This window comes from Nesoenas mayeri, assembly GCF_963082525.1.
Source record: "Nesoenas mayeri genome assembly, chromosome: 8".
Lineage (NCBI taxonomy): Eukaryota > Metazoa > Chordata > Aves > Columbiformes > Columbidae > Nesoenas > Nesoenas mayeri.
In genome coordinates, this window is record NC_137554.1 from 30202508 (window position 1) to 30217981 (window position 15474).

The following is a 15474-nucleotide window of genomic DNA, read 5'->3' on the forward strand; positions in this document are numbered from 1 at the left end:
TTCAATGGATTACATTCTTACAGCCACTTACATTTCACATTTTGAACCTCAGTAGCCAGGGTTTCCCTTTGTTACAAATAAGCTGATTTTACAGTGAACAACTAAAGAGTCATTTCCCAATTTGATGACTCAAATGGACCTGCTCTAGATGCCTGTACACAGGTCTAACTGTATGAAAATATAGATAATTCAATAGGTAGGTTGTAAATTGTTTAAGCCCACAAAGCTAATGATTTATGACTTATTACTTACTATAATTCAGTTTACAAAGGCATTGAACATTTATACGTGCTACTTAGCCATTTTGCATTTAAGCATCTCAGAAACAGTTAAAAGAAACAAACTACTGAGGTGCAGGTGCCATGTTAACTTTTATAAAGGCCAAATTAAGACAGATAAAACAAATGCTCCCAGCATCAACATTTCTTAAAAAAAAAAAACCAAACATGCATTACCTGTTTTAACTTCATATAAAAAGTTTCTGTGAAGGTTTTTCTGCTGAAGTACCAGAAGCGTTCATTGGCAGGATACACACGCACAACAGTCTCCAGCAAAAACCGGACTGGCTCTACTATTTCAGTAACAACCATGTCCACTGCCACGGTCATGAATACACGCTTATCTAAAACACAAAAATCAGTCACACACAGAAAAATTAGTCACAGTTCGAATTTCTCAAACCAGTAAATGACAGAAATAAACTGGTGTTCAAATTGAAAGCCTTTTCTATATAATTGATTCTATTGAACCAGTTTTATTTATCTACACCCTACATGCCTGCTGCATAGAATGAGAGTACACATTAAACAGTGTACCATGCCATTCCGATAACTTTTTAAAACAATGTGTCTCTGTTTTAAAGACAGGAGCAAAACATCATGCAAAGATAATAGCGTTAAGATATACAATCCCCATTAGACAAAAGGGACATGCAAAGGATAAGGTCACATTTAAAAGTGTAAAATTACTGTTGAGTAAATACATATCTGCATAGCAAATCAGTGTCAAGGATCTCCTACAGCATTGTTGGTCCTAAATCCTCTGATACGACTAAGAAATACTTCAGATCAATTTTTATGTCTGTGCTCATACTCTGTCAGTTAAAAGGACTCAAAACATTTTACCCCTCCCTGTCCCACTCTCTGAGTCAGTCCTCATAGCAGCAAAACATATTTTGAAAGCAAAGCATGGATCAGTAATCTTAATCTGGAATAGCTCCATCTTCCTGATACTGAAGCAGAACTCCAACCTTTTCAAGTAGAGGAGAATGCACAACAACTGACCAGAGGATGAGACTGAAACAGTTCAAGTGTATCTTGTAGGTTTACAGTGCAAGAAAAGTTGTGCTGTTTCTGGAAACATCCATCACAGAGATAGGTAGTAACCATCATGTTGTATCACAACTGATACCTTTCTTTCAGGATGCACAGACTTTCACAATGACATTACAGAGTCAGACATTACAGATCCCTACGTTCCCTTGTCTTATCAGACCAGAGAGGCAAGCGGGCATTTAAAAAAAAACCTCCCACACCACAAAACCAAACCACACCACACAAAGTCACATTGTAAAATGGAAACTGTGTCAGGCTGCACAGCAAGAGTTTTGCCTGTATGCTACTAGAAATAACATGGTTTGAAAAGTCCATCAGCAAGAGCAGTGACGCTGGCTGTACATACTTGAATATGTCTTTAAACAACTGCCATGAGCTCTGCCTTGGGATAGGAATCAAACTCCACATGGTGTTCAAACCTTTTACACCACATCAGAGAATATAAGTTCTAGCCATAAGAAACTGTGCTGTATAATCAAGCATTTCAGTGCACCACTCCCAGCTGCCCCAAGATGAAGGGTAATGCTCTTTGTAATCAATTCACCTCAAAAATAAAAGTAAGAGAATAGCAATGCTTACTGTTTACACTGCTTTTCTGAGTACAGGAGATGGAAAACAGCTTAGGACAAAAAAAGCCCCAAAAACCAGGGAGCAGGTATTTAAGCTCCAAATAATTTAACATCTCCAAATCAGCAACACACAGTTCTCTGAACAATGATTCGCATTTCTATATTGTGCATGTTTATACAGAGAAGTTCCTAGCCATGGACTCTTGGAACATGATGGTATACGTACTGAGACATATGCACCACAATTGCCAGGAGAGAATACATATACCAAACCCAGGTCAGGCAAAAAAAGAAATCACTAATTAGATTACATTACCTTTAGGAGTTTCCTCATTAAGTACTAGAAACATGGGTGCATTAGGATTCCACAATCCAGTAATTACATAAGCCTTCCCATCAGAACTCTTTCCCATGGATTCCTAAGAACAAAAACATACAGGATTCTATTGGAGTCGTGGTTTGAGATCAGAGATTGAGCATGGGGAGGGCAAATATTTCTAGGGAGCTCAGGGTAAGACTGTGTTCACTCTAGAGAACACAATCTAAACAAAGAATGTGAAATAATGGATTGAGAAAGGTTATAGGGAAGTGGCAAAGATCAAAGAAACATTAGAACAGGAGAAACATTATATAAGACACTGAAGACAAGTGAGTTTGTCAATGCGGCTTTTCAATGCTTATTATAAGTATGAAAGCATGGTGGGATGTCTGCCACTCTACTCCCTGAGCAGCTGAGATGGTTGTAAGGAGAGGATGAGTTACAAGAAACTTCAGAAAATTAAACTAGTCCCACAGGATACACAGAAATGATCCAGGGGAAAAAACAAAACAAACCAAAACCAACTGAGTGACTGAGCTCTTCGGATGTAAATAGGGAGAAGGAGGATTGAAAGAAAAACACAAATTTGTATGTATATGCTACAGCCAAGAAATGAACTAATAAGCCATTATATACAGTCATTAAATGTACTTGGAATGTAAATTGTATTATAGGTGGAGTAAAGACAGGAATTCAAATATACAGTCCATGCAGTAAAAGGTATTGGACAGATTCATAGAAGCAAATTCATTATGCTCCATAACTCAGTATAATTTATTCCATTTTATAATCAAATAATAAAAATGGAAAATTGGAACTGGTGTCAGCAAATAAAACCAGAAAAAAAATGAGGTGGTAGATACAAACAGGCAAATAAGAGAGCCTGACAAGAGAACTAAATACTGACAGCTAGAATCATCAACATGAGTAAAGAAACCGAATAGGCAAATCTGGGATAACTACATAGCCACAAAATAACTGACTGGTTTAACTCCAGCACGTCTTGACTTGAAAATGGTTGTATTCTTATCCACAGCATAGAAGTACATTTTTATTATCAAAAAAGGTATATTATTTTGTAGTTCTCTTAGAAGCAACTCATAGGAAATGAAGATTTCAGAAGACAAGTTAATACTCGGAACTCAGCAAGAATTTAAATTCAAGTGAAGGTAACTGAGGCAAAATTTTCAGCACCTGGCTAAAAAAAGACCACTTCCCCAATTCCTCAAATATAAAACCAATAATTTGCTCTAAGTTTTTAGGCAACATGATGAACACAATACAGAAAGCTTAGTTATTGTAACAACCAGCTGCCAGTTAACCTAACCTGTGCTTTAACAATTGAACAAAAACCAGATGCCACAGGTTTTGACATTAATGGAAATGTTTTGTCCATTGTATGTGACAAGTCTGTTTCTAGTTTGAAGATATAAACCCCAAGATTTAAGAAACAAAAAACAAACAAAACCAGACAGATGAGAGGTTTGTTTTGTATTTTTAAATCACCTTTATCTTACTAAACTTGTTATTAAAGCTAAGTATTACCATGTCTAGTAAATGCATGTCACTGTTCTTCACATTTCGTCCAGGGCTTAATAGCATCCCAAAGCATCTGTGAAAGTTAATAAAAAAAAATACAGATATTAGCTTTTCAAAATACAAAAGTGTTTTCTTGAACATAATGGCACAGCCACCTACTGCTTCTAATTTAGAGAAAACCTTTCTTAGCAATTTTTTGCTAGTGTTATGGCAACGTTCAGGAAACATCACAATATATATTATAGAAATGACAACGAAATTATTTTCCAGAATGAAAATGACAGAAATTACTGTCTGACCTGTGAACAATCAATTATTCTTAAAGATAACTTAGAATATTGAGTTTAAAGATACCAGTAATTCCTATATATTAATGACGGAGACTGGCAAGAAGAAATTCACTCTCTCCCCAATACGTTTTAAAAAATGTTTTCATACAATCATACAAAAAAATTGGCAACCTGTTCCAATGCTCAACTCCCTTTGTATTGGCAAGAACTGGCCTAATTTCACAGAGGAACTTCCAGTGAAGTAACTTGTGTCTATTGACTCTCATCTGACCACTCTGCACCTCCCAGAAGAGTCTGGCTCTAACTCTTCCATCCCCTTCCCCAGGTCTCCGACTGCACCAGGAAGAGCCGCACACTCCCACCCTCTCCGAGTCCGAACAAAAGCAGTTCTGGCATCTGGGCAACCCACTTAATCCAAATGAAAACTGAGATTTTTCAGCAGACATAAATTGTAGGAGATTCTCTGAACATTCACATGTTAGCAATGAAGACAGAACAGTTTCCCAGCTTTCAGGCAAGCACACTATCATGAATAGAGATATCATTACAATTATGCTATTAACTGTAAAAATCTTCAGATATGCATTATGACACCATCTAGCAAGTTTGCTCCTATTGTGTTTGGTATATGATTTTCATTTTCCACCTCATTACACTTGCACAGTAACTTACATCCACAATTGTATTTTTCCTTCTCCATCTCCTTCACTACTGAAATCTTAAAAATCAAAGTGGTAAATAAAACAGCAGACCACAAATTTCATTTATCTATATAGCATAATGCAGTGCCATGTAAAGCAAGCAAGGTAGCTAGGATGCCAGGACTTACATCTAACCACACAAGCAGGTGTTTCTGTGAGACTAGAGATCGGGCAGAATGTTACAGTAGACTGACTTACTGCTTTTTGTTCCTGGGGTAGAAATAGCTCTGAGAGGGCTATAAATTATAACAGCAGAGGGCTCACCAGCTTCTGGTAGATCTGCTAAAGGAAACTGTAAGGCTAATGTTCAGAGGCAGGTAAAGGATCTGTGCTTTTCAAAGACAACAGCTCACAGATCCTCGCTCTTGCGGCGCTTCTCTCAGCTGTACACAAAATGTGGGGGAAGTTTATTTCCAAGAGTGGGAGTTGGGAACGAGTAACCCCTGCCTCTCACAGACAGACGCCTAGGATCACTGGCAGCATCCTGCTGCTAGAAGAGTCGGGGCTTCTCTTCCCACCAAGCTTAAAATGCAAAATGAGTTCAGATGAGTTCAGGACCCTCACTTGCAGAGGAGCCAGATATTATGCAAATAGATCTCAACACAATCAGCCTCTGATTTGAGGAGGCTGAACCACACACCCAGGATTCAGAATGACCTGCCTAGACTGTGGGCCTCAGTCTTGCCACTTCTGACGTGCAAAAAAAGAACTGAAATTATTCTTCACTGATACATATTTCCATTTACATAAATACCAATGCTACCCACGGATACGGCTGATGGTTTTAAGTTAACATGAGAATGTGATCTTTAAGTTTCCCGTGGTACTGAGCAACCAACCAATATTCTGTACTGCAGTTCTAAGGACTCCAGTCCAGACTTCAGCCTAAGCTACCCCTATACAACTTGGTATTAACTCTCCCCTATGACTGGCAGCACACTACATTTAAACACCACTGTACTGAGAACAGCATCAATCCTCTCATTCCTCAGAATGAAAGGCTATTTCACTCTTCAGAACAACTTTCTTAAAGCCCCCAATCACTGAACAGAATTTCCTTTCTGAATCCTGTAAACCACTGTGACTTGATATCGCACATTATGGGATGGAGCCCGGGTTTCTCTGCAGGATACCAGGTTCACTCTCCTGAGACCATGAAGAAAGATTCTTGAACTCTTTATATCAGAGACAAAATTTCTTTAGCAACAACATTTTTTGCGTTATAATTTCCACTTAGAAATACTTTTGAAGATGCATTAAATTGCTTAGAAGCTCACTGCCTGAAGTAACCTGAACTGATCTTTTACATTGGTTTTGAATTTTAATGCTATGCAGGGTAAGTATATAAAATGACTTACACACACTTGTATGTCATGTCAATTAAGTAACTTATTAGCAATGCTTGTGGTGATAAAAATAACATCCTAATTGAATATCCTAAACAACAAAAATAAAAGCTAATTTCTAAGAAAGGTAGCTTTACCTGTAGGGAGAAGGGGGAAGGAAAACAAACCAAAAATCAAATAATCCAATGCTATTCAGAAATGTTTAGAAGAGTTCATCATTCATTAACTGAATTCTGAAGCTAAAATTATTTAAATTAAAAAGACACTGAAAATAGGATTTTTTTTTAAAGCCATAGAGTACTAAAGCACAGTTTTATAGTAAAAAAGAATGATGGTAAAAAATTGTGCTGTATGTTCCCTAAGATTTTTATTTCATTTTTGAAATAAGAGCTTCAAAGCAAGTCAAGAGAACACTCAAAGGTTTTGGGAGGGTTGTTGGTTTTCTTCTTTATTCTCCTGTTATAGTTAATTCTCTTTTTGCTAAAATTGAATTCTCCTATTGTTAGTCTTTTATAAGACTGCCATCTGGTGGCATTTGCTATTTTTAAAAAAAAAATCAAGCTATTGAGAAAGAATTTCCTCATTTAAATTAATACAATACCTACTACTACTGTAGTTACAAGACTCTACTGCTAATGTACACATTAACTGATGGTCTTCACATGCATGGTCCACTTCTTGTGCAAATACTTTGCACAAAAGGTCGGGTTATACTGTCCAAAAGGGATCATCCCTCATCTAACTGCCAGGAAATGCAACAGGCCTCACCAGCCATTCCTGAGCTCTTCACCATCACTCAGAGATGAACATTCGCATCCTCTCACTGCACAGCTACAAAGGAATCTCACTCGTCTTGAACCCTTCACCAGCAGATCACTCCTTCTGACCAGCAGGTTGAGTCCCAGCTTGTTCCAGCACTATTGATCTGACAGATTCACATGCTCCAAGGTGTAACACAGCTCAGACACGCTCACCTTGTTACTTTTGCTAAACAGTGAGATGCTGGTAACGCAGAATTGCAATAAATGTGTGGTTTTGGAATGCTTCAAAACAACAGAAAGCAAAATCCAAAGCATTTGAATGTCATGAGTATCCTAACACCACATTCAGAAAGGCAATTAAAAGGAAAAAAAACAATGTTTGAATATTACAGCCTCTGGTTCTTGTTTTCACCCACCATCCAACCAACCAACCAACAAACCCACACAAAAATACTTCAAAAAAAATTTAAAACTGAACTGCGCACCTATAAATTAATTATATTGTGCAATAACATCTTCTGTGTAATTGTGGTATTTCTTCTGACACATAACTTGCAAAGCCAAGAAAAGTACATTAAATACTGTTCTTTCAAAAACTTAACCTGCATTATTTTTATGAGTCTTACCTTTCAATGGCCAGCTCTTTGTTCGAGAGTTGCTGAACTGTAATCACCACTTTCTTCTCAATTCCCTGTTTAAGCTTGAAATATAATTTATCTCTATCCTTTGGCACAGGGCTAAAAGAATAAAGAAACAAGTGTCTTATCCCAGTGTAGAACATTAACTATTAAATACAGAAAAGACAGTAGCAGCCCACTTAAAATGTGAGTGGCTCAACTCATTTGAGAGACTTTATCATCCTTTATTCCCAAGTAAAAAACCGGCACTGAAGAACACCAGGCTCACACTTAGTACGCCAACTGTCTGAAGGCTTTATCAGATAAACGAATCCAAAAATGCAAGGGTGCAAGGTTTATTTTGGGTTTTAAAATGATAGAAAATATGCCATATACTGGCTATGAAGCAAAAAATAAATAGGACATTTTCACAGAATTAAATCTTATTTTCAGCTCTCTCTTCCATTTCAAAGTATCTTGTAGTTAGTTAACTGTCAGGCAAAGAACACTATGCTCCCCTGTCCCCTGTAATGCTTAGAGAAGTTTGCATTTTCTAAATCGATACCTTCAGAATTTATTAGCTTAATTAAAAAAAAAAAAAAATCAAAAAGGGGAAACTACTAGACTGTATTAACTCAAGAAAATTGCTTTGACTACATTTCTTAGCAGACTTCCTGCTATTTTTTCCATTTACACAGGCCTACCTTGAGCATCCCCACCAGAAATCACATTTAAAAGAAACTAAGTTGAAAAAGGCATCTTGATTTTTAATCTTTTTACAGAAAAGATACAGAAAATAAAATTGTAAAAGCAAAGTAATAGCTTCCTTTTTATAACAAGTCTACTTATGAGAAGACACCAAATCAATTTTACTGCAACAAACCAGCTGTGCGTTCTGCTATATGCTAAATGCTTTTTTCAAAGAGATTTCTACTTTTCCCTTTCCATACAGATTACCTAAAATTTCCTTTTCCATCATCTTCTTTGACTTCTAAGGAAACACTGAAAGTGTACACATCACTATCTGGAGTAGGAAGAACAAAGTCCTTAACATGGTCAGATGCTTGTTTGGAAGAACGTTTGAATGCTGTTGAGAAACTGTATAAAATTCGGCTGACCTGCAGAAAAGCAAAAGAATTATTAGTTTTATCAAAAATAAAAGAGTATTTTTAATCAGGTATTGTGACGTGGTTTTGAAGGCCATAAAATTACTGTCACTTGCCTCTTGTACTGAACACAAAGCACACCACATTTAACACACAACATTCAGATCAGGTGTTCAATAACCAAGCAAATTCAGTAACAACATCTCCTGTTTCATGTCACATTCACGGCTCATGCAGTGCTCAGTAAGTTAATATATATTACAAGATTAGGAATTAAAGGACCTGAATAATGTACTTTTCAGATTGTGTATTTAACAACACAACTTACAGCTTGTTCTTGCAGATGTCAAAAAAAACAAGGAGACTTCTTTTTAGACCTCTATTTTTCCATCCTAGAAAATCTTTTCCCCCCAGACTACCACTTAGTTCTTCCTAAAATATCCAGGGCAGAGTACTGTAAAATGATTCTTTGTAGCTCTCAAGGTCTAGACTGCAACTTCAGTCTGAAATCTACCCAAAAGAGGCCTGACAAACAGAATACTCGTCTTAAACTTAAGCTTTCTAAATCTTCCTATTATGGTGAACTTTGAAATTTTATGGAAGTACTGAAAGAAAAAAATAGTCTATACTAATGTTCATGTATGACTAGATGCACATTCTGTGAAACTTATTATATTTTCAAGGCACTATATACCATTTCCAGGTCTGGAATAACTTCATAAAATACCACTTGTATTCTTTTTATCAGTCACTGTACAACACTTAGTACTTACTGCCTCTTTAATCTCACAGGAGAAAACATGAATCTGGAACTCTTCTGTTCCACAGCTGCTTTCTGTAAATCCAAAACAGTCACTCTCTGAAGTCCCATTTTGTCCACGCACACAGAACAGGACCTTATAGATCGGAAAAGAGGCTATCTCCACATTGCTTGATTGATCTATTATTCTGTCAAAGAGAAGAACAGGGAAGATCAAAGAAAAAGGTCAGTAAAACAGGCCCATCTAAAAGGCTTTTCTGCAATTAGATAAACAAATATCTAAACTGTAATTACCACTAAATTAAAGTACACAAGGTGGGCAGTAGGAACAGAAATGTCAGGCCTGCCAAATTTAAGATGTAAGTATTTCTGGTTGTAACACTGGCTTAATTTATTTTATATTCCACAATATAGACAAATATAATACCTCTGTATCAAGCAATAACAATGACCATTATTGCTCTGCAATCATTCATGAAAAAATGCAAGAGTAGCAATGCAGAAACCACAGCAACCATGAAAATGCAACTTGCATGCAAGGATCAAAGAAAATTCAACAGTATACAAAAATTTAAGTATCTGTTTAAGACAATATTAAGAAAACTTCTTTTATTCAGAACCTACAGGACAGTGTAGCTTAGCAAATGCTTGTCTCTGTGTTCAGGTGAATATTAATCACAGATCTGAGGGCTCATGCAAAGTTTTAAATTCCTCTCAAACTCAGAACCCGAAGAATATTTCAGAAACTGTAAAGAACAACAACAGGGGTGGTGGTCTCAGAATGGACTACTAGACAGTGAGTTGTAAAGAACAATAGTTAGAACCACATAATTCTGCTCTGTCTTTTCAGTACTTGTCCATATGCACATTCACATCAAGGGGGAATAAACGTTACCTGGAACAGGTAATTAAAGGACTAATCTGCTAAAGGCAAGAAAAGCCCAGAGAGGATCCAGCACACTGTAATAGTGGTGGGACACATTAAATGGAACCCCACATGACAGCTGTTCAGATACCTGGAATGGAAACACTCCACAGGGCTGACACTGGTGTCACTTGAACTTTGATGGAGTGTATTTTGTCACACATGGATTCACCTTTACAGCTCTGTGCAGAGTCTTAGGCGGTCCTTCACTTACCTATGTCCTCTGCAATTAAAGATCCCACAGTTTCACTTGCAAACAACCTTCCTGAATGGCCACAATGGCTACAAAAATAGGTACAGCACACCTAACATCTCCTGTCTATGTGACAGTTGCCATCATAAAAGTATGCAGTGTAATTTCCTAATTCAAACAAAATACTGCTGTAATGTCAAACAAAATCTTAAATTGCATTCAAAGAGAAAAATGGAAGAAAATAACATCTGTGGTTGAAGGTCCTTCAGTCTTTCTGTGCAAAATTATAGTCAATACGCAGGGGCAAGTAAATGTTCTCTAGTATCTAGAAACTACTTTCCTGTGCAAGTAAAAAAGTCAGAAACCACCTTTTATCTGTCTGTGCAAGTAACAAAAGCAACTTTGTGTGTTACCTTACAGAGCCTTCTGGAATGTTTGGAACATAAAGCGTTACAGGTAAGGGGGCTTGACTCGAGGATTTCATGTTTGCCATGGCACGTAGAGCTTCCAGTTCATTTCGAGGGGCAGACACCTTTGTGCAACCTAAATAAGTCAGTTTGTTAAACAACACGCTGTCCTCTTCCCGGGGTTCACTGGGAGATGATGGCCTTGGTGCAGAGATTTCTGAAAATGAAATAAAAACACTTCTTTAACCATTTGCTTTTGCTTTTACACATTGTTTTCTTAGAGAGTTCCATAGTAAAATCTACTGCTTTTTCTGAGAATGGACACAGGAGTCACAAGTCCAGCTCCAATAGTAAGAAATCCCATTTGGCGGCTTAATATTAACATTAAGTCTGTTCTGTTCTAAGGCGTGTTTTGTACTACGGCATAGGGAAAAAATGCCTTCCCAGTCTTTTTAGCAGTGCTAGAACACCATTTTTCTTTAAGCTCCATTCCCAGATGGCGTTTTATTTAGTTGATACTTCCTTCAAATTCTACTCATACTTTGCATAAAGATGCCTCTAAATCTCTTCTCTCCCATGTCTTTGCAGCTTCTGTAGAATTATTAGATGTGGGATAGCTATGTTACCTGCATGAAACCATCAGGGAGCTGGAGAAAAGAAAAAGAATCTCTGTCACCCTACTCAGCAGAAACGAAACGTTCTTTCTCCACTGTCACATTCCTGTGGACGGGGCGATCTTGAGGGAGCCTTTGGGAGTTTTGCTGTTATTGTTGTTTTCTAGCAGGTTTTTTAAAGGCATTTCAACATTTGAGAAACAAGAAGAGAGGTGCAAGAAAGATTCATTAAGTATAGAATTAGAGTAATTGAGGTTGGAGAAGACCTCTAGAGGTCATCTAGCTCTAACTCTGCCCAAAGACAGATCAGGTTAGACTACAGCTAGTTTCAAAACTGGATCAGGTTACTCAGGGCCCTGTCCAGCTGAGTTTTGGTATCTCCAAAGACAGACATTTCAAACCTCTCTGAGCAATCTGCTCTGTTGTTTCTATTTCTTATTACTATAGCTAATATTTCCATAATACTTAAATCAGAAAGGTAGTAAAATTGAATTATTCTTATTGTGAGGCAAGGAGGAGAATGCATCTACAAGTATTTCTTTGTTCATTCGTGCTAAGGGCTGTGTTCTGTTTGAAGCACATCAAACTGGGAGGCAATAAGGCATGTTATTCAAAAATACAGTATACACATAATTAAGAGAAGGGTGTTTCCATTATGACTAAACTATCTATCTTACTCTACCACAAAAACCTTATTTTTTTCCACTTCCCAAACAGATGCTATGGGAACTATTTGACACAATGCCACAGAAGCGCTCTCTATACTACCGAAGGAAAAAGAACTGTAATTCAAGGCCCACAGAGATGGCCACAGCCTTGTATTCATAAGAGATACATATAGAAAAACAAGTTACAATATATTTTACATAAAATATATACAATATAGTTTACATAAAATAAACAAAATACAGTTTACATAAGAAGCTTTCAGTCCTTCCTTTTTCACCAACCATTCCTAGCAAGTACCAAATCTAAAGTTGTCCTTACTGAAACCTGGTGACAGAATCAAAGCCGAAAAGCCTCTCAGTTTGCTCAGGGTCTATTTCATTTGCAGGTAGCACAGTCAGTGAAACTGCGCTGAAACTTCTCATACGCCATCAGCTGATTCTCCACCTCAACTCCAGTCCATTCAGCAAGTTACACGATACTGAGCCCTAACTCACCTAGGGCTGGACACAAGATGAAAATTATCTGGATCAAAACAGAGCAGCAGAGGGTATCAATCTGGTGAGAATTCATTCCAGCCTACAACCCTCAACTTATCATAAAAGGAGAGGAGGCCCAGGGAATTCTCCAGTATGGTTTTGCCATGAAGCTCCCGAGGGCTTTGTATTCAATTTTAAGGTTAACTAGAAACTGCAGAAAGAAACAAACTGCCATATATGATTGAGGGGGAAGCACTTTAGCAATACCTGTAGTAGAGGGGTCTAAAACGAGGTGCAGAGATGGCTGATTTGTTTGGCCTGCTGACCCATCTCCTGCCTCGCTGGAACCTTCTCGGAGAGCAGGGGAATTGCTCTGGTCTTTTTCCGAATCCCTCAGTATCTCTTCCATTGCCTTCTCCAGCTGATCATCTCCATTTGAAAATACCTGTAAGCAGAAGGAAATGACATTTTTTTAAAGGTACTTGTAGTTTCACTATTATTTTCCAAACATATAGTCTTACTCATTGCAAAAGTTAAGAAACTTTACTGAACAAGACAACACATCAAGAATCAACAAAGTTAAATAAAACATAATCCATTGTCCCATCCCATTACATATAATGCACATATCCTCACTGCTAATCCAGTAACCATCCACCTAAAAACTGTAGGCCTCTCTTAAAAACACAGGTTTGTGTGTTTAGATTCTCCATTCAGAACAAAGATCAACAGACTTTGTTATAGATTACTCTTAAAGAAAATTTCCTTTCTTAGTCATATCCACTCCAATTGTCCCCAACATAGGAGGGGTGCAAGTCTAAGGAAGTGGCAAGAACATGGTGAGACCCATTCCCTAGGGAAAGAAAAATACAGCCTTTGACAAGTACTAGCTCTGCAGATCAAACAAAAGCCATGGCTCATAACAAAGCTGCATCATGGATTCTACCTCCAGGTCTCTTGCCTCTTTCCAAACATAATTAGTGTTTAACACAGATGGAAATAATTGGTTGTAAATAACTGTCAAACGGTTTTGCAAAGACAGACTAAGTACTTATTGTCATTTCAAGGGGAACAAATTCCTATTGTTCCAAGTGGACCCAAACCAGTAAATCAGCTACTGCAACTCAAGTGGGGAAATTTGTAATTAACCAATCAGCTGTCACCCAAATGCTAAAATATTCTGCTGTTTAGAGGTAGAAAGTGTTTAGAAAAGGTCTTGGTCACGCCTAGAGGAGCACCAAATGGGAAATCTAAATTGAAAACTCAAAATCAAAACCCTCTGTGGCCTATTCCCATGCAGCCTAATTATGTGCTTTTAAGATAACAACATTGAGAGTCTCTGGTCCCTGCATAAAGAATATTTCCCAAGCTTTAATCTGAAGTTCAGCCTTTGAAAATAACTTTTTAGTCCTTTACTAATGTATAAAGCCACAGAATACTAACAAAGCTGATGCCCAAATAAGTTATTAAAAGAAAAACGGAAATGCCAGTTTTGGACAGGTTTGTTTAATCTGAGCTCGTAACTAGTAATAAACAAGGACAAAAATTAGAGTATAAGAGTCTCCTCAAGTATACACAAGTATCTTTAAATATTCCAAAGAAGTTGCAATCCATACAAATCTTACTACACACTGAAAATAAAGTAATCATAAACCTTTAGCTGAGGCTTTTCATCTTTTCTAGAAGTCTCCTCTGATTGCTGATGAACCAGGACAAATTCTTCATTAATTAATGTGGATACAGTTTCAGGAATCCTACTGGCTTTGCTAAATGATGTTTTGACTTCCATCTCAGGTCAGTACTCTCCTCCTACCACAAGAACCTAACAAAGAAGGAAAAATATTAAATAATTAGTTTAGATGCTGTAAACAATATGTTAATAGAGCAATGTGAAGCTATTGTGGAATACCATAACACTTCAAGTTATACAAATGTATTATATTATATTATATTCTGAATAATAATTTTCCAAAAACAGAATATCAAAATGCATGCTCTCCACATAAACATATTTAGCAATCGACTATGACAAAGTTGTTTTTATTACCCTTTTTATCCATAAGTGATGAAGTCAAAGGTGATACTAAATCACAGTCACATACTTCATAGCAAGTTTTTCTGAAACCACTCACAACAGAATTAAAATTAAACACTTAAAAAAGAAATTAACCACAAAACCAAAACAACAAAGCTAAAAATAGTATGGAAACCATGAACAAGCTTTCCCTTGCCCACACAGCAAAAAAATAAGCCCAGAAACAAACATAAAAAGGGGGTGACATAATGATTAGCCTATACAAGTTCATATAAAAATGCAGAACCAAACCCACTCCTAGCACTTCAGAATGAGGACAGCTGCTGCAGGTATCCACCAGATACAGTATCTATCTATGTATACCTATGCTAAATCTGAATGTCTTCCCTGATTTCTTAGGGAAGAGCTAGAATGAAGAACACAGTATATTAGACTTCTTGTATTTTAAATGGATCTATGTTTTTATACTTTTTATACTTTTTGTGTTAAAAAAGAGAAAATGTATTTTCAGATAGACTATAAACAGCACGCACTTCCAGATTAGTCTATTTCCATTTCATTTTCCTGAAAGCCACTCCTCTGGCTGAGCGCTGGGATTTACTGGGCCAGAGGCTCAGAGGTCGGCAGAGTCACATACACCAGAGGGGAAACAAACTGCCACTGTCACCTCTGCCAGGCTGGACAGTGCCCCAAGAGGGGCAGCTCAACAAACACGTTGTGACTGGTGAACAGGGCCAGGATCAGCATCCCATTGCCTTCCACAGTAGTGCCAAGGTACAGAACTGCACTGTGCTCGCTGTGCCTCTCACAGTG

The 15474-nt window shown here is 37.3% G+C and overlaps 1 protein-coding gene across 1 annotated transcript in view; it reads right to left on the reverse strand.

Annotated features, from left to right (window-relative positions):
• Window positions 1–14415, reverse strand: part of RABGAP1L (RAB GTPase activating protein 1 like) — a gene marked incomplete at its 5' end in the record, with an annotated part of 208595 nt that extends 194180 nt beyond the window's left edge. The window contains 9 exons of the mRNA XM_080348482.1: window positions 456–622; window positions 2220–2322; window positions 3768–3834; window positions 7486–7596; window positions 8434–8594; window positions 9356–9530; window positions 10874–11084; window positions 12894–13071; window positions 14281–14415. Coding sequence (XP_080204608.1) covers window positions 456–622; window positions 2220–2322; window positions 3768–3834; window positions 7486–7596; window positions 8434–8594; window positions 9356–9530; window positions 10874–11084; window positions 12894–13071; window positions 14281–14415 — 1308 coding nt within the window. The remainder of the gene's footprint in view (window positions 1–455; window positions 623–2219; window positions 2323–3767; window positions 3835–7485; window positions 7597–8433; window positions 8595–9355; window positions 9531–10873; window positions 11085–12893; window positions 13072–14280) is intronic.
• Window positions 14416–15474: the final 1059 nt, after the last annotated feature.